The 20124-nt window shown below is 42.8% G+C and overlaps 1 protein-coding gene across 4 annotated transcripts in view; it reads right to left on the bottom strand.

Moving 5' to 3' along the window:
* Nucleotides 1–20124, bottom strand: part of GRIA1 (glutamate ionotropic receptor AMPA type subunit 1) — a 294934-nt gene that overhangs the window by 114320 nt on the left and 160490 nt on the right. For all 4 annotated transcript variants that reach the window (XM_026510831.4, XM_026510832.4, XM_044388532.3 and 1 more), the window contains 2 exons: nt 18967–19020; nt 311–472 (listed from right to left, as the gene is read on the bottom strand). In XM_026510831.4, the coding sequence (XP_026366616.2) occupies nt 311–472; nt 18967–19020 (216 nt within the window). The remainder of the gene's footprint in view (nt 1–310; nt 473–18966; nt 19021–20124) is intronic.

Below are 20124 nucleotides of genomic sequence, written 5' to 3'. Positions count from 1 at the left end.
GAGGATAGCGGAACAAGAAGATAGAAAAAGCTTGAGTGTTTGACAATTGTGGAGCCATTATATAAGCCCCAGACTGCTGACTTCTGAATTTTGTTTCTACAAGAGAAAAACAAAATATTTATCTTGTTTAAACCATTGTCATTCTGGATTGTCCAACCTTTACAGCATACCCTTAATATTTATGTATATATTTTCCTTTGCTTGCTCCTTTTAGAAAGCTATCCTTTCCTAAAGTCTAAGAATGCCCAGAAATCTGGGGCAGGGAAAGGGATCAGGTTGGTCCTTTGCTGTCTGCTGCCCATCCCCTCACCTTAGGTCTCTTCCAGTCCACCCGGGTGTGGTCTCGAGCGTCGCTGTTCTTCCACTGCTGCATGATCTTGGCTGGGATGGTGTCTGTGTAGTTCACCAACTGGAAACCTGTCACATTTGCTCCACTCTCCTTGAATTTGTTTAAGTCAATATCCATGAAACCCTGGGCAGGGAGGAAGGGAAAGAAGTCAGAGCATGCTGCCTGGACAAATCAATTTAATCATGTTAGAGGATCACAGGATTTCCATCATGTTCCATAAGGTGAAACTGGCTGAATGGAAAGACATGTGCGCTTCCCTTCCTTCTGAAGGTCATCACTTAATTTGTACACAGCACAGTGGTTAAGAGCACTTGCTCAGAAGCCAGCTTGCCTGGGTTGAAGTGCTGGCTCTGCTGTTCACAGCCATTAGTTAAGCTACCTTGGACTAAGTTGCCTGATGGTTTCTTGTCTGAATAACGAAGGTTAGGAAGTTGGGGAGAAAAAGCAATGTGATGATGCATGTCAGGTGTGTGGTGCAGACTGAGTGGCGTTATGATGATGCCACAAATACGGAACAGAATAGACACAGAAGGAGGCAACCATCTACTCTCCCACCCACATTCCCCACCCTTTTGAGGGAAGAAGAATCTGAAGTCCATCAGGAGCAAGGTCCTGTGGGCTCCCCAAGGTCACCAGCAAGTCTGCGGAAGAGATGGGATTCTGGTCTGGATTCTGACCATCCCTCTCTCCGTGCTCTTCCCTGTACCACAGACTAACTTTTCTCTACCTGGTGAGCCCTGATCAGTTCTAACATCCACAAAGGATCATTTACCAGGAATAAATCTTTCCTCCCCATTTGGTGAAGTTCATTCAAATTCAGGAGGCCTTTGACTTAAAAAGGAAACCTGGTATTTGTATAATATATTCCATAGTGCACAGTACTTTCATATCTGTGGCCTTGTTTCACTTTATGACTTTATAAGGCAGAAATTGTATGTCTATTTTCCATATAAAGAAACGGAGACAAAGTGGGAGAATTGATCACCAAGTCATCCAGTGAGTCAGTGTCAGAGCGTGGTCTAGAACTAAGGTCTTCTGAAGGTCTTTACTCATCATTCAACAAACATTTTTGAGAACCTCTAGTGCATATTATAATATTGAATAAAACAAGTTCCTTCTCTTAAGCTTACATTCTAGGCAATAAACAAATATGTAGCATAGTATATACAATGAAGTCCTATGATACTGTCCAAGTCTCTTAATTTCTCATTGACTTATCTAGTTCCTTGTTTAAAAGATCTAATCATAAACAACTTTGTGACTCAAAGATCCCTGCAGCCCCCACCAAGTGTGTCTATAATTCTGATTGTTCATTATTTGTATTTTATAAATAACCCAAGCTCAGTTCTCCTCAGAGCCTTTGTCCTAGCTATTCTCTCAGCCTCGAAGTGTGCTTTCTCTGGCTGGTTCCTTTCTGTCTTTAGGATCTCAGCCAATATGCAGTCTCTTCAGAGAGGTCTTTCCTGGCCCCTTACCTAAAGATCCAATTCCCACCCTGTGGTAGATGCTATCAGTGAGTACCCTGCTCATTTCCACTCCCTTTCATACACTGTTATTTCACTTTTTTTGAAAAAAGGTTTTATTTATTTATTTGAGAGAGAGAGCAAGCGAGCATGAATGGGGGGAGGGGCAGAGAGAGAAGAAGCAGACTCCCTACTGAGCAGGGAGCCTGACTCGGAGCTCCATCCCAGGACTCTGAGATCATGACCTGAGCCAAAGGGAGACACTTCACCAACTGAGCCACCCAGGCGCCCCTGAAATTTCACTTTCTATACTAACTGCAAATACCTATTACTTCAACGCTGTGGGAATTAATACACTCAGAGCAGCACTCAACCAATGACAGATGGAAAGCTAGTAGGTAAATACTCCAGAATCCTTTCTCCACCCGACGGCTGGGGGTGGGGAGGGTGGGGCGGAGACAGCCCTGAGGCTGGTTCCACAGCAATGTCCAGAGGTTCTTTAGGGGATTGGGCTCCTCCAGGGGTACATGTCATGATGTGCACCTTTACTGGATGCCATCCTGTCCCTTCCTAACTTCCCGGATCCCTAACTGACACCCAAAGAAACCACCTGTACTTGAATCCTTGTCTTAAGTTTTGCTCCTAAAAAAAACCCCACCACCCAATCCAGCCAGTTCCTTCTCAGTGCCCTGTTTGAGTTTCTGGAGGGTGTTTAACCTTATCTCAGACAATATTTTTTACTCATTTGGTCCCTTGCCTTCTTCCTCCCATTGGAGTATTGGCTCCATGAAGACAGGGACCTTTTCTATTTTGTTCACTGATGCGTCCTGGAGCCTGGCATCTAGAGCAATGCCTCGTACAGATCAGACGCTCAATACATATTTGCTGCGTGAATGAATACAAACCAGAGACTTTCTCAAGCAAGAATGCTAATTAGGCAGGGGAAATATGATAAGCAGGCAGCAAATGCCAGTGGACGGTTTTAACTGGTTGGAAAGAAAGGCTCAGGTTAACTTTTCCCATAGCCACAGTTGATAAGACTGGCAGAGGTCTGATTTGCACAGTGGTCTAGCAAGTTGTTGGTACAGATGGAATCAGAATATATACTTGAAGACATTATACCACCTAAGAGAAATCCCACCACTGGTTAAAAAGCTAATACACAGTTGAGAAATTTCTCATCATTTTTAGAGAACTTTAAAAAGAACATCTTGCTCATAAACTATTGAGAGCATCAAATGGAAATTCTCTCGTAGTCATCTTCTGTCACTTGAAAATCTATAACCAGCTCCTGGACATTTTGTACTAACTGCCCCCACCTTGAACATAATGGGGGCCACAGTAAACGGCAGAGTTTATTTGAACATAAATGTCACTCACTTCCATCACCAGAATGTCTGACTACAAGGTTAATGGAGCCAAACCTCAGTTACGTCTAATCAAACTGATGGGCCCCTCTAACAGAACTCCTTGTGCTCCCCTGGGAAAGAATGGACAGAGGATGATAAACTCCTATCAGTAATGTCAGGTAAAAGAAACAACATTAGGGAATAACTTGTGGTCAACACACATTCATCTAATAGCTGGCATTTCCCTTTCCATGTAAGATCTCATGCTGGAATGGTAATCTTGAATCTCTGCAATGCCTTCATCACTAAGAAATGAGTCTTTCATGGGGACTAGGCTTGATTTCTCCATAATGCAAGAAAATGGATTCTGCCAGTATAGACAAGTGCTCTTGGCTAAGAAAGGGAAATAAATGCGTTAACTATTTGCCCACCAGTTAACTGCAAAGTTCAACTCACTCATTCTATTTATTCCCTGGAGCATGCTCATTAAATAAGGTTTAATTAAATCATTTTCTAAATTTCTTTGCCATTTTATTTAAAAAAACCAACAACCTTGGGTAACATTTGGTATTTAGAATATTTTTCTTTATCTGCTTTATCTGTGATATTAATTATATAATATGTATAAGGATGTACCATTGCTAATTATATTTTATTAAGGATCTAAACTATGAAGTTTAATCATCACCACTCTATTTGAGCCATTTTGCCTATTTTATAATATGCCCCCAAATACTGAGTCCATTGCTCTGTACACTGTGCTATTGAATAAAGATGAAATCAATGTACAAGATGCTTCGAGTTATTCAATATGAAAATCCAGGTCTCCTAAATCCAGGCTCCTTCCAACTGTCCCCACAGAGTTGTGCCAACTGCTGCTCTTCACAGAGTGACTCTGTTTCTCCTCTAAAATAGGGTTTGGGGGCACCCGGGTGGCTCAGTCTGCCTTTGACTCAGGTCATGATTTCAGGGTCCTGGGATTGAGCCCCACATTGGGCTCTCTGCTCAGCAGGGAATCTGCTTGTCCCTCTCCCTCTGCCCCTCCTTCCTGCTCATATTCGCTCTCTCTCAAATAAATAAATAAGTAAAATCTTAAAAAGATATACTTTGTGACAAGTGAGTTTTGGAGATGTCACTATGCTCCTGTGTGCTGTTTTGGCACCTCGGTGGCACTTCACACTGTCCCACATGTGTCTGATGAATGTGTGATATGAGGCGAATGCTCTGCTGACTATCTTCATTGAAGTGCAGATGACCTGGCTGGTGTACTGCAGGCTCTCCCGATAGAGGTCTTTAAGCTGAGGGACACATCAGATACCTTGGAGAACTTCTGCAAAATAGTCATCCCTAAGGATGATCATTCAGTAGCCCTGGAGAGGAAACTGGATACCCGTATTTTTCTAAAGCTCTAATGCTGGCGAATCAAAAATCAAGGTTCAGTGTATTAAAATTATAAAGGTACTCATTAGGATAATGATGGCACAAGTAACAAACATTGAAGACCAGATGTGTGGAGTAGTATGAGCTGACTGGTCATCTTTCTAATGGAGAGTCACAGCTGGGATTAAAATTGATCATGCAAGAAAAAGAGACCAAGGCATATTATGTAGAAATGTGGAAGAAACCACCAGAATCACCAAATACAGAAAAAGTTTAAGATAGTTATTTTTAAGAAGTATGAGATTGGAGAGGGCAAGCATTTGCTTTTTATTTTATACCCTTCTGTAATATTTTTTTCTTTTTTACTATGTGAATAAAGTTCCTTTTTATACTATTAAAAAATAAAAATAGCTCCTCAGATAATTCTTATGTACCTTGATGGTTAGGAATCACCTGTCAGTCCCTGGGAAGGGGGGAGTGCCAGTGGCAGAACAGGGAAGACAAGCTGTCCCATGTATTGAAACTTTGTTATGATGTGTTAAGGAAGCCCCCCCGCCCCTTCCTTTGTTATCTCCAGTCTAGAAATCAAGAATGCTGGCACTGCTAAATTTTCCACTGGAACAGAGCTTCAGAAGAATCTCTCATAAGAATAACAAAAACAGCAATAATGGCTGAAGTTCTACTTCATATGCATTACATAACTTCATCTCAACAACCTTCTGAAAATGATGCGATTACTGTCATTTAAACATGAAAAATGAAATAATTAGTCAACAGTCACCCCTAGATTTATTTTAAACATTTCCCAAGTTCTTATCCTGAGCCAGGCATTCTGTTAAATGCTTTATATAGATCATCTTATTTTATCCCCCAAACAGCCCTGAAAGGTGAACACGCACAGTAGGCACCAGATGCTTATTTGCATAAATGAGATGAGTGAGTATCCATCCCAATTTTATGTTGAAGAGCTGCGGTTCAGAGACTTTTGGAAACTCCCCTGAGATCACACAGCAAGCAAGAATTCAAACCATGGTCCAACCAAAAATCTGTCTTCTTTGTCAGTATGTTGCACTGCCTTGCCGGTGGAGGAACACGAGCTTAGCTTTAGGATGGTGTTGCCAGATTGCCCAGAGAGGGACAAAGAACCTCTGACAGTGTGGACGACACAGCTAATAGCCCTGAACAGATGACTCACCTTGCTGAAGAGGGGCCTTCCAGTGCAGCTTTCTGTCTTAAAGGAATATTTGTGGTTGAACACCCTAGGTTTCTTTCCTTGTCACCAGTCTCTGAAGGTTGGCGAGACGCTTCCCAAGCCTCTGAACTATCTAAAGTCTATTAGTGCCCACCTACCCCACATCTATACCAGGGGGTCGGCAAATATTTTCTGTAAAGGGCCAGATTGTGAATATTTTTGGCTTTGTAGGCCATATGGTTTCTGCTGTAATTATTCAACTCTGCCATTATAGCATGAAAGCAGCCATAGACAATAGTAAATGAATGAGCATGGCTGAGTCCCAACAAAATGTATTTATGGACACTGAAATTTGAATTTCATATGATTTTCACAAGTCATGAAATATCATTCTTTTCATTTTTTTCCCAATAATTTAAAAATGTAAAAACCATTCTTAGCTCATGAGCCAAACAAAATGAGGTGATGGTTGGAACTGACCCATAGACCACAGTTTACTGATGCCTGATGCAAAGATGTTGGAGATCAGACCAAACCCCTCGTGGTACGATAGGAAAGTGAGCTCGAGAGAGGACACCAGACACCTTAGGCCCTATGGCTGGTTAGGGGATTAGCTTGGGTTAGGATCTGACTCCCTTACATGTCATTGTAGGAGCAGCACAATGCTGACCAGCTGTTGGAAAAGAATGGGAGTAAAAGTGCTCAATTAAGTAGTTAACACAGGCATTCCTTCTAATGTCAATTATAATTTTCAAAGGATTAGAATCAAAAGCCATTTCAAATAATTATGATATCCTAAAGAGATGTTTAACACTATAACTACATTGGATATACTTTCATGTCACTGTGAAGATTTAGCAAATGCTTTCAGGATCATGAAGAGGCTCTGGGCTATCATTATGACTATTAATTATCACGTGTGGCTAGAAACAAAAGAACTGATTTTACGTGCTTCCTGGTTACTTAACCTCTCTGAGGCTCATTTCTCAGGTCTTCGAAATGCAGATATAATAGCACCTACAGCATAGAAGTGCTGTAAGATTTAAAAGAATACATTTAAGCACCTAGAAGTACGTCTGGCACATAGTAAGTGCTTGGTGAACGTTAGCTATTATCACCATCATCGTTATCATGGGCTCGAAAGAAGTTAGGTGTTGCTGGAACTGCTTCAAAACCAGGCAGTGGGCCAGGCAACACGCCTGAGAGAACACGAGGCAGGTGGACAGCAAGGCTGCTGTTGGAGGATGAAAAGCGTTATCTTCAAAGCCAGATTTCCTTTTTCTCTGGGATTCTTTCAAGGGGGTCACGTATAAGCTGTTCAGCCCTCAGCATCCTGCTTGCGTGGACACCACTCCCGTCAGAACGAAGAGGGAGCATCCAGCATTGTTAAAGGAAAGGGGCCGGGAAGAAGGTTTATTAAACAAACCTGGGACACTGGAAAGAACACTGCCTCCATCTTATCCCCTTGAGATCTAGAAGAGGTAATGCTGGAATAAATCAAAGAACCTGTACTTTATACTCAGAAGGGCACAAGTTGAACATGCCAAGTTTCCCCCACTTGTCAGATAGATTCTTCGATGACAGCTCCAGAGAGAGGATGGTTACAGGGAAGTGCAGTTTGAAAAGCCTGGTTACATTAGAATGCTGGAAAAAGTGGGGATAATCAACCTGAAAAATACTGGAAACTGAGAGGGTAAGTGGAGGATGTGTTCAGATCTCAGAGGGCTGTGGTGGGTAAGAGGTGGAAGATTTATTCGCTGAGGCTCTGGAAGGCAAGCCAGTACCCATGAATGAGTAGAAGTCATGGCAGGCAAATTTTGGCTAAAATATAATGACAACTGCCACGGTGCCTAAGATGTATCAAAGCCTTTACCGTGTAGTGGGTGCGGTGCTAAGGGCTTTATTTGTATTATCTCATTTAATATTCATAACAATCCTGTGAAGCAGGTACTTAACTATTACCATTCGCATTCTGCAAATGAGAAAACTGAGGCTTAACTGAATGGAGTAACTGCTGCCTGGTATCACACGGTTAGTGACGGGCAGAGACCACAGTCCCAAGTAACAAGACTCTTGGCTTGTTTTCCAAGCACTGTACATGCCATCTCCTCGCTGCTAGTCCTGTCAATCTGCCTCCTCCATCTCCTGTCCTGCAATGAAGCACCTGGAATGGCCTGTATCTCAACTGTAGGAAGGAATCAGCCGGTCTCCAGGAGACCGGGATGTTTGCCTTCAGCATCTTTAATGTGACCTGCTGCTTGGAATGCGAACCACAGCTCTTTGTTTCTATTTCTCTGAGGCCTGTCTTGTCTCTCTCCCTGAGACTGCAGTTGTCCTTTGGTACCTGCCTTAAGGCCCCAGGAGGTGGGGCCACACTCCCCGCCGTATTCACAACACAGCACCTGGAGTGTGCGGATGGCTCAATTCACACCGAGGAATAAAGAAAGAAATAGCAAATGTCTTTGCTCACCCTTTTCATGATTCTCGTACATGCTCTCATCCTGTCACCTCCCAGCTTTTGTCCTCTGCACTAAAGAGGGCTTTTCATTGACTTTTTCCATGCAGTATATTCTGAATGAGGTCATAAATAAGTATTGTCAAGAAAACAGTTTTAGGGATGGCCACACAAGTTCTGTCCTGTCTTTGAACTGTAGGAGCTGGTTGCCCTTGGCCTTGGTCTCAATCTCTCCCAGCACTAGTTTATTGATCTGCAAGAGAAGGGCACTGGCTACACTGATGATCACTCAAACTATGTTCCCAGGTGGCAAGCATTTTAGAGGTTACCCTGTTGGGGCAGGGAGAAGGCAGAAGAAGGGGGTCCTAGATTCCTACGTTCCCTCTACCAGAGCAGCTCTGGTTTCTGTTTTACATGCTGGGGCTCTCTCCAAGATCCCATTTGAAAATAGAGCTTTTAACTAAAAAGTTTGGAAACTTCTGAGCCAGTTGATTTCTCTCTTAAGGGCTCTTCTAGCTTTGATCTGCAATTCGGTGATCACCTAGGTGTGTGCACATGAATATGGATATATGTGAATTCATGGAATATTCCTGAGCTGAGGACTCAGTCGCGTCCTCAAATCACCATGTGCCTGCATAAGGGTCTTCACATTTTCCTATTTTAGTTACTTTAACCAACCAAAACTTAAATGTGTCCTCATCCTACATAATCCCTGGTAACATGCAGGCTTATCGGATTCCTGCAAAGTCAATAAGATGTTATAGCTGTGTTTAAATCAGCTGAAACACCATCTGTATTGGAAAAAAACCACTAGTGTTAACTTATCCAAGTGCATTTGAAACCAGGGAGGCAGGTAGCTGTACACTTGGATATGTGCCAACACACAATCACACCTATTTCCCCCAGTGGTGTCCATTGTTACCAAAGCATTGTCAAAGCCAGCCAGGGTCTCACAGACCAACTTCTCTCAGTCCAGGGCTTTAGGATAAAATGCTGGTACTTTGTGGCAGAAGACCAGGGGCCCGCAGACTGGGCTGTTGATGCATAGGCGAAGAAGAACATAATCTGGCCTGGTATTGGTTAGTCACCCAGCGCTTCCCTTCATGTTCACTGTGTTCTAACTGGCTGCAGTCAGAGGCGACACCCGGCCAGGGCCACTTCAGAATAAGAGCCAAAGGTCAATTCAAAATTCAGCCTACTATGGGGCCTGGAGTTCTTGACTGACTTGAAACCAACCACATCTTCCTTTTACATTGATCCAAACCATCCTGTCCAGGGAGGATCAAGCAAAGACTGCAGAAAGCCCACTTTTTGATGAAATGCCAGCTTAAGGGTTCATAGGGTCTCAATACAGTAGGTATCTATTGAATGCTTGGTGAAAAACGAATGAAAGTCCAAGCATAGGACACATCTGAAATCTGGGAATGGGGAAAGGGATATTCTAGTTATTCTTTCACGCTCTCATTCATCTGTGAGTACTTAATAATGAGTAGCACGTACTAGACAAAGGGATGAAACAGAGAATCACAGGTGTGATCCCTGCTTTCAAGTTACTTAAGGTTTAGTGACAAAGGCCAATATTACCCAAGTAATTGTAGAGCAGCTAATGAAAAAACCTGACCTTGGAGCTCAGGGAAGGCCAGAAGCAATGAAGCCTGAAAGAGGACGTTTGGTCGGGTGGAAAGTGAGGGGAATAACCCTCTGAGCAGAAAACACGTATGCTCTGAGGTTCAGACTCAGAGGACAAAGGGCAGGGAACCAGAGGAAGCACATGTTATACATCAGCCTGGATGCAAAGCTCAGCTCTTTTACCTCCTAGCTGTGTGGCCACGGGCAAGCTCCTTAACGTTCTGGGCCTCTGTATCCTTCACAGCAAAATAAGGATTATTTTATCTCTATCCTAGGACTGTGGTGAGGATTAACTATAGTAACATATGTTAAATTCTTAGAGTGATGCCTGGCCCATAGCACATACTCACCTAGAGCCCCACAGCTCCTGGGGCTCCATGTTCCTTCCTTCCATATTATCTGCTTTTCTGTTTTAAAAAGAGGGACGAGTAAGAAGTAAAGACTGAACCCTTCTATTTACACATTACCCCAACCTCCGGCCACGGTTGGTGCTGAGGCATCTGTCCCTTCTGCTTCTAAGCTGGTGGTAGCAAGGGGTTCCACACTCTGAAAGAGCAACTGCAGGCATTGTCTTGCATATCTGGAATATCTGTTAACTCAGCATGGAAAGGACTATTCCAAATCAGCGAAGGTATGCACAGTTTGCAAGAGCAAAGGCTATACATACTGAGTGCTTGAGATTAATGGAGCAGCATCTCCCTTATGAAGAAGGGAGCCAATGTGGCTTAGGAATTTTGTTTTGATATTCCTGGACTGCAGAGAGAGGCAGGAAAACTAGAACCATAAATTACAGATCTGCAAAAGTCCTATTGACAATTTATGCCTTTTAAAAACATCGTACCAAATCTTCAACAAATTGAGACTCTCATATATATATATATCTTTTTTTGCAAATGATAATGAGTCAGTGACAGAGTTGGGATGAGACCCCAGGCTTCTGCAGCACTCATTGTTCTAAAACTTGACATAAAATAGCTCGTTTTATCTTTACCTTGTGAAGTCTGTATTCATATTCCCACCTACAGATAAGGAAACTGAGGTACAGAGAGGTGAAGCGACTTGCTCAAAGTCACAGCCAGTAAGAGGGTGAGTCAAAATTCAAATCCAGGCAGTTTCAGGAGAAAAGGAGTCTATTTCTCAGTTCTGCTCAATCAGAATACCAGGCCTCAGAGTTGCAAATGTTTCCCCGATTTGGGCAATGTGGCCTGGTGGGGAACAAACCTAATCTTTAGAATTAGAGAGATCTGAGTTCAAATTCTAGCTTCAGCTCCCTGACCTTGGAAGAGCTCCTTCAGCAACTTGACCCTCTTTGTTTCTCACTCATGAAGTGGGAATATAATCTCACCTTTCTTGGAGGGACACAGAAACACTCAGATCCACTCGGGGTGGATTATTCTAGACCATGGGGTATGAGTGTGAAGGGCAACAGACTAGGCCTTGCCTGATGGAAAGCTTGGACCACCTAGCAAGTAAGGATCCTTCGGGATCTGGGATTTGGCTTTCCACCCACCTACTTACTCTTCGCCTCCAGAGGCATCTGCAATGTCAGGCCTGAGGATCGTAAAGTAGCCCATGTGTTCTCAGTGTTACAAGAGAGAGGTGAGAGCAGCTGGAGGGAGGAAAGGGTGTATGGAAGAGACAAAAGGAAGCTGCAGGAGGGTCCCATCAGTGAAGAGAGACTCTGACAGGGGCTCAGGGAGGCAGGAGGGAGCACTTCTGAGCCTCTTTCTCGGTCCCATGTTTCTGCTTGTTTCTTTCTCTTACACACACACACACACACACACACACACACACACACACACAGAGGCACACTGTGGAAACTGAGAGGCAGCAGTGAGGGGAATGAAGCATAAAGAACAGAGCAAACAACTGCTCTAAATCCCAGGCCCAGCTTTGATGTTTAACTTCTCAGTGACCTCAAGCAGGTCACTTCCCCTCTCTGGGCTTTATGTGCCTGTTTGTAAAATGAGGTACTGGGTGAGATGAGCTCCTGAGGACCCTTCAGTGCTAGCTCGGCTTCTTCAAACCAGGGCAAAGATACGTTCTTCCCAGGACCCCTGGCCACATGGATTCACTGTCATCCTTCCTAGACACCCTGCAGCCTCCAGAGGCCTCTCTAGCCTCTGACTACCATGCTCCGGCAGCTCAGGTGCCATTTATGGGGGATTGCATTCCTATCACACATTGTGATTTTCTCTAGCATTTTTTTTTTTTTAATAGGCTCCAAGCCCGGTGTGGAGCCCAGCGTGGGGCTTGAACCCACAATCCCAAGATCAAGACCTGAGCTGAAATCAAGAGTCAGACACTCAACCAACTGAGCCACCCAGGCGCCCCCTGTCTCATTCTTTAGAACTTCAGTTACATGTTCCAGTCTAACTGGAAGACAAGGCCTCGTTGCTTGCAGGACAAAAGTCAAGCTGTGTGATTCTTCTCATATGAGAAACTTCTCATAGAAGCCCAGTGCAGTGCTAGGCTGGAGGACATGCTTGGTCCACCCTTCATGGTCGACTGATTTTCTGTTAGAAGCATGTACTGTGAAAGGAAACTGAGGGAATGGAGGGGCGCCCAGGCTGTAGGAGCAAACACCAAGGAGAGCAAGCAGGGTAGGCGTTTCCAAGCACATGTTCCAAGTTGCTTTGTGGAAGGGCAGCAGCCATGTTCTGAAAGGCTTCCGAGAGAGCAGGTGGTGCCACAAGTGCAGAGAGGGTAGCACAGGGCAGACTGGGCCCCCTTCAAGCAAGACTAGAAACCTCAGAGCCCTTCAGGGAGAGAAAGGGCTGCCTCAGGGTGTGAGTTCCCATCACTGGGTATCATTCAAGTAGGAACCAGATGGATAGGCTTCTTTTAGGGATGGTGTAGAGGAGATTCTGGCTCTTTATGGGAAGTGGTTAAAAGCCCTCCTAGGCCCATCTTTCTCTACTTGTGTGCATATTCATGACCATGTTCATATTCCCACTACCTCTGCTACTCTCAGCATTTTGAATTCAAGGATTTTGCTTGTAAGTGCATGGGATGTGTGGGTACACACATGGTTTACTTCCTGAGCAGTCATTTCCCTCATTCATTCATTTAGTGACTTTTTAAAGAACACTTGTTACATGCAATTTTCTCTGCCAGGCCCTGGGAATTCATCAGTGAATAAGGCAGGCCTGTTTCTTCCTCTAGGAGCTTAAAGACAAATAGGGAGGAAGACATTATATAACTGTGAGTCAGTTGTGGATGAGATTTAGTTAGGGAGAGGGTTGAGGGACCTTAAAGATGGTATCATGTCCCCAGATATTAATTATCTTTTTCTTTTTCCCACTAATGATGATGACGATAGTACGATGATCGTTATGGTGGCAATTACTAACACTAATTGAGTGCCTATTTGGGCCAAATATTTACTATACACACTTTATACACATATTGTCTTGCTTAAGAGTCATAATACCAATGAGGAGGTAGATAATATCACATCATTCCCTCTTCTACAAATAAGGCAACGAAAGTTCAGAACACATAGGTAACTTGACTAATGTCACACAGCTAATAGATATAAAGCCAGAATTTAAACCCAGGTCTGTTTGACCTTAAACTACCCTTCCCAACCACCATACCATCTGCCTAACCAGAGGCTGTGGAGACCAGGTGTGGCATGGAGACAGTGGGAAGAGAGGAGCAGAAGACAGTGGGCAAGGGCGGCCGTACAGAAGGTGGAGCCCGATTTCTCAGAGGAGAGAAGGAGACTAAAGAACAGTTTCTTCTCAAGACTGATAGAGCAGAGGGCAGCAGCACAGAGCTGGGGGCTTTGATTTATGCCCGCTGTACCAAATTTTCCAACTCTAACTTTATGGGAGTTAATATGCAACTACATGGTGGGACTGGCTGACTGTTCTGATCCCCAAACATCCCAGTGAGACCTGGGGTGACCTGAGCTCACTGTCTCTCCCTCAGCTTCCTTATACACTAGAAATTATAATTATAATGAAATTCCATCAGTGTATAATTAAAAAGGTATCCAATAAGAGTTTAAGAGCCTAAGTTTGAGTTCCAGGCCTACTGTAGACAAACTCAAGCCCTTGTGCCAAGGACCACTCCCCCGGCTCCCCAATCCCTCTCTCTCCTTCCTCCGACTTCCCCACACTCAGTGGTCAAGGCATAGTCCTAGGCAGGTGCACTTTGGAGTTCTATAGTTCTGGAGAGGAAGCCCAGCTCCATCACTTTATAATCTTGGTGACTTTGGAAAATTCACTAATCCTTCTGAACCTGTTTCTTCATCTGAAAAGTGGGGATAATATTATCAAGGACTATGGTTTAATAGACAGCATTTAACTATTTTGCCTACTGCCTGGAATGTAGCAATGATTCAGTGAATTATAGTAGTTACTGCCATTGTAATTATTGTCATTGTTATTCACGAGGGGTTTAAGGAATTCTTGGTCAGTGGCTCCCAGAGGTTTGGCATCAGGTTAGGCTGATTGCCCTATTCTTATGCCCAGATTACTAGGTTTTTGTCAGATTCTCAAGAGCCCAACTACATTGACTAGGTGCCTGCTTTCCTCCTCTGCAGCTCAAATAATGGCTCTGAGCCTCAGTTCCCACAACTGTAAAATGGGGGTGATGAACTCTACCTTGCTTACTTCACTGGAGTATTGTGACATTCAAAAGCCAGTGGTGTGATTCATAAGAAAATGTCACATAAACTACAACAGTTGTGAAAATGGGAGGACTGCTGTTACTTTTACTGTTATTAATCCCTGAGGAGGCACCAAATGGTCCATACTGAAAGAGAATCAACACCTTCAAGTGTTTCTCAAACTGGGGTCTGTTGGATCCTTTGTAAATTCTCAGAGGTCTGCTAGGTCTCTATAAGCATTTTAAAATGTGCTTTTTTATGAAAGACTATGGACTCTGAGAAACAAACTGAGGGCTTCAGAGGGGAGTGGGGTGGGGGAATGGGATAGGTTGGTGATGGGTAGTAAGGAGGGCACGTATTGCATGGTGCGCTGGGTGTTATATGCAACTAATGAATCATCGAACTTTATATCAGAAACCAGGGATATACTGTGTGGTGACTAACATAATATAATAAAAAAACATAAAAAAAATAAAATGTGCTTTTTTTGTTTCAATGAAACGCTTAATCATCAATATTAATAATCTGGTCATTTGTCCTGTGATGTGAGTACTCATTTTTACAATTCTAGTGACACTGAAGCATTTAACTATTAGCTTAGTGTTTCCCAAAAGTAACTCTGCACATGCATTGTAGGGGTCCACAGGCCCTCTGTTTTGAGAAATACTAGTTTGGTCTAAGATTTGCTGCTTATTTGTCACAAAGATAAGAGCTATAACTCTGGAGGGCCCTGACTGGTAGATGTCTGCTTTAATCACAAAGTCAGAGTAGGGAATGAACATGAAGTCAGTACTGGGGTTTGGAGGAGGATGGATAGCCAGCTTGGATCGTCTGGCCCTCTGGTGGGTTCCAGGGCCTCGGTGCTTCTTTAAGAAATAATGGTATAGGGGCACCTGGGTGGCTCAGTCAGTTGAGCATCCTATTCTTGATTTTGGCTCGGGTCATGGTCTTGGGGTCATGAGATCAAGACCCGTGTTGGGCTCTGTGCTGGGCGTGGAGCCTGCTTGGGATTCTCTCTCACCCTCTGACTGCCCTCCCCGTCCCCCACCACCGTTCACACTCTGTCTTTAAAGATAAGAGAAAAAGAAAGAATGGTATAACTCTCCAATTTCTGCAAGGTTCAAGTATACTTTATGGACATACCAGTGCTACAGAAATATAAATATACATCTATCCTATTGTATATAGAATATGAATACGTAAATAAGCATATATATGTATGTGTGTGTGTATATATATGCATATACACACACAATATGTGATGTACAGATAGGCAGATTTAGTATATGTAGTAAGAATCCCCCACCTATGCTGAACAGTGTTTAACTTTCCCAAACGTGGTGACATTCAGCAACATCTTTCATCTTCCCGGTGATGCTGTAAGTATGCAGATCAGGCACTGTCATTCCCAGTTGTTTGGATAAGGAAACTGAGGGCTGGAGTGTTGCCCAAGATCACAGAGCTGGCTAAGGGTGGTATCTGGACAAAGAGGGGGCTGGGAGGGCGGGGAGGGTTCATGGTTGCTTTTACTCCCTGTCCATAAAGCTCTCCTCTCTGACCCACAGTCTCCTTCCCTCCTCTCTTCCAGCAACCCCCCAAAGCTGGCTCTTTGAATCCCTCCAAAGCAATCTTTTAGAAAAATGCTGTTGGCTACTCCGAAGCTTGTGCATTGCATTTCTCTTGTGCAGAAAGAACTGTGTGTAGCTCCCTCCTTTTGTTAAACCTTTCAAAAGCTTCCTTGGTTTCTAACTCTATAATTACACCCTAATCACAAACACTCTGAAGGAGGGGGTCAGTTCCATGCAGGAGCAGGCTAATTATGTGGCGGAATTTCTAAAAATTATCATCTTATAAATTGCGTTATTTCTCTGAAGGGGGAAGAAAAACACACACCACATACTCGCCTATGTTTCGAACTGAATTAATTAGTAATTTGAAGCCTAATTATCAACTAATCTATTGGAACATGCAAGTCTTTTGTATTTGGATGGTATATGCAATTTGCATCCTATTAGCTGGCAGTTGTAAGGATTTGAGAGCTCATTAGGTCAGAAGAAGAAGAATGCAGATCAGAAGGATACAGAAGCCCAAGGGGCTGACTCGGTGATGCTGTGACCAAGGGGTCACTTGGCAACAGATGGAGGCTGGCAATTTAATTATCTGGGGTCTTTTGGTGACTCCAAGGCCACTGATACGTAATTTCTATCTTACCCTAGAGAGGTGATTATGCATGCCCCCACAGATGTTCTGTGTATTCTCAAGCAGCAGGGTGCTCGCAGTCTGTACAGAGAGGCAGGCTAGAACAGTACATACGGCATTGGATGCTGCCTACTAACCTTGGTGCTAGGCCTAGCTCTATCTCTGACTTGCTGTGTGCCCCCGGCCACTTCACCTTGCTGGTTTTGCTTCTCTACAAGCAAAGGAGACTTAGGTGACATTGATTTCCGAAGTCCCTTCTAGCACTAAGGAGCTGGGATTCGAGGGATGTCGAGTTTGCTTCATTACAAGACGCAAAAATTCTATCTTTCCATTTTTTTTTTTTTTTTTTAGGGTGAGGCTCTTGTTCCCTAAAAGTCTCTGGAGAGCTACCTGCCATTTAAAAGGCAAATACCTTTGAGAAATGTGACATATTTAGATATTAACATATGGGGCTAAATTAACCTATTTCAATGAGCCTTTCTCATTTCTGGTCCTGAGCCTGAAATATTGGGACAGCCAAGACAAGGAAGCTTTGAAGGGAAAGAAGGTTCAGGCAGGGACCGGTTTAAGAAGGGGGATTGGATCAGAAAGAGTAATAGAACTGAAGGATTAGGCAGGATGTTTTGGTCCCATTTTTTGATCTTGCAATTTTGACCTTATATACAGCCAGACCCTGTGCCTTTGTCCTATTAATGACCTTTGTTCCAAAAATAAGTAGAAGATAGCAATCTTTTGTTCCGTTAATTATTAATGCTACTCAGAGAAATTATCAACACCAAATAACATGCCTAAAACTAACATGATACACTTTTTTATAAATAAAAATTTAAAAATCACATCTTCATGGAAACAGAAAATTGCAAAGACAGGATAATAGGCAAACTTTGTATAAAAGCTACCATTGGGGAAAACCGATAACTGCCCAAGCTGTAACATTGGCAAAATGTGTTATTGCTTAAAATATTTTAATCAATATAAAAACTTATTATTTGGAAAGTAATTTTGGAGTTCCTCAAGAAGTTAAACACAGGGTTAGCATATAAACCAGCAATTCCACTCCTAGGTATATACTCAAGAGTAAAATTTGTACCTGAATGTTCCTGGCAGCTTTATTTGTAATAGTTAAAAAGTGAAAACCACCCAAATGTTCATCAACCAATGAATGGATAAACAAAATGCAGTATAGCCATATAATAGAATATTACTTGGCAATGAAAAGGAGCGAAGTACCATACATGCTACAATATGGATGAACTTTGAAAACATGATGCTACAAGAAAGAAGCCAGTCACAAAGAATCACATATTGTATGATTTTGCTTATAGCAATGTCCAGAATATGCAAATACTTAAAAAGGAGATTGCTAGGTGCCTAGGGTTGGGGGGCTGGGATTTGGAGAGCAATGGGGAGTGAGTGCTGATGGGTATGGGATTTCTTTTTTGGGATGATGAAAAAATTTTAAAGTTAGATTGTGGTAATGGTTTCATTATTGTGTGACTATACTAAAAAGCAATGAATTGTATACTTTATATATTTGAACAGTATGGTATATGAACTACATCACCATGAAGCTCTTTTAAAAATGTAAACAATGGGACTAAAGGCAAAATAAAATTACATTTGGCTTTGGATAAAATTCTAGAAGACCTAAACTCCACGATAAAAAAAGGCAGATGGTCAAAACATGATCCAGGGAATACAGAACTGCCAGAAATAATGACCACAAAAGAAAACTCATAATGGCACATGTTATTAGGTAAAATTTAATATGAATAAAAATTATTAATGACTCAAATCTTCACAACACTGAAAATAATAGTTCCCAATACATTAAAATGAAACATTTTTTTTAAAGACGACAGGCTTAATCTATACCACATAGAAAAGTGAATAAAAACCAAACTGACATAAAATTGTTCATGTTGGAAAACTGCTTCTGGTTAAAGATCTGTCAACACTAGTATCATTGTGATTTTTGTACTTATAAACAGTAAAACTATCACTGATGTCAAAATAGAGGGTCAGAACAGTGGGGTGGAAACACCTTGTATCTATTCGAAGGAGGGCCGGTTTTGTCCTTATTGTCCAGGGGCAGAGCTGACTCAATCTGCCCTTGTGATGACCCTCTCTTCAACGGAAGATGAGAGGTTTACCAACAGTGTGCCGTGGTTTGACAAGTGGGGTTGTGGAGGGGAAAAGGCAAGTTAGCATTGTAGCTCTCAACTGCTCCTCCCACCCATGCAGTTCCCATTAGCTGGGGACCCCAGAAGCAAGGTAGAGCCCATATGTGCAAAGACGCATAAGCTGAATGCCAGCCATGCACTGTACTCACCAGATTTGCAAGGATGTAGTGGTAGCCGATGCCGTTCTTCTCCAGCTTTATGATCTACAAAACACAATGGGAAGGGATTCATCAATCGGATTTGCAATTAAAGCTACAACAGCAATAATAATAGCTACTAACACTGAGTGCTTACAATGTGCCCTGTCCTATCCTAAGTATTCAAACTACAATATTATAACCATTCAGTGATGGTGGCATTATGGATACCCTCATTTTACAGATGAGGAATTGAGGTATGGAGAGATTAACTACGCTCCCTAAGGTTATCCAGCTATTAAGTGGCAGATGCAAGACTTGAAATCAGTTTTGTCTGATACTAGGGGTAGAAGAGTATTATCATAACCTCCCAAATTCAGATGAAATGCTCTTTCACTTCTTCTTCCATAAAGCCTTTCCCTGGATAGATTCTTTCCTGGTGTGAATCTTAAGTTGTGTTGAATTCCCTGACATTGTCATGACAATATCTGCTGTTTGGATGGATGGATAGGTGTGGGTGGATGGTCAGATGGGTAGGTTCTTGGCCTTTAATTCCTTGCATGAACCATATTCAGATCCAGTTCCTTCTTTCCCTGAATGTTGTGCCTTCTTCCCGAAACTAGTTGGATACCCAGGAATTAACTGACCATGCAACCTGGAGCTTGGAAGGGAATGTCAGGATCAGATGGTCCAACCTTCCACTGTACAGATGGGAAGTTCAGGCCTAGAGACGGAAAATGATTTGCCCAGATCCTGCAGCAGTGCCAAGACAGGAACCCGACTGTTGTGAGTCTTTATGTGTAACACCAAATTATGGTTAATAATTAAGAGCCAGGGTCCCCCCAAACCCCTCCATCCTCATTGTGCAGACTTTTGTAATCATTGTGGGCAGGAAAAATATTTGTGGAATGAATTGTCCAGAGGTTTGCTCAGGCAGCCAGCCACACCACCCAAGAAACAGCTAAGAGCATGGGCGTTGGGTTACCCCTAGCTCAGCCTGCAAGTTAACTTGATCTATTTCTTTATTTTTTAATCATGAAATTGGGGTTAGTACATTCTGCTCAGTGCCTCTCCTGCACTCTTACAAGAAGGCATAAAACATGAGAAGCACTTGGGCTTCTTGTCTAACTGAATAAATTTTCAAGGTTATTAAAATCCACATTCAGACAT

The sequence above is a fragment of the Ursus arctos genome, unplaced genomic scaffold (genome assembly GCF_023065955.2).
Source record: "Ursus arctos isolate Adak ecotype North America unplaced genomic scaffold, UrsArc2.0 scaffold_15, whole genome shotgun sequence".
In the NCBI taxonomy this organism is placed as follows: Eukaryota; Metazoa; Chordata; class Mammalia; order Carnivora; family Ursidae; genus Ursus; species Ursus arctos.
Note: the sequence above shows the minus strand (reverse complement) of the source record. Positions and strands in the feature narration are given on the sequence as shown.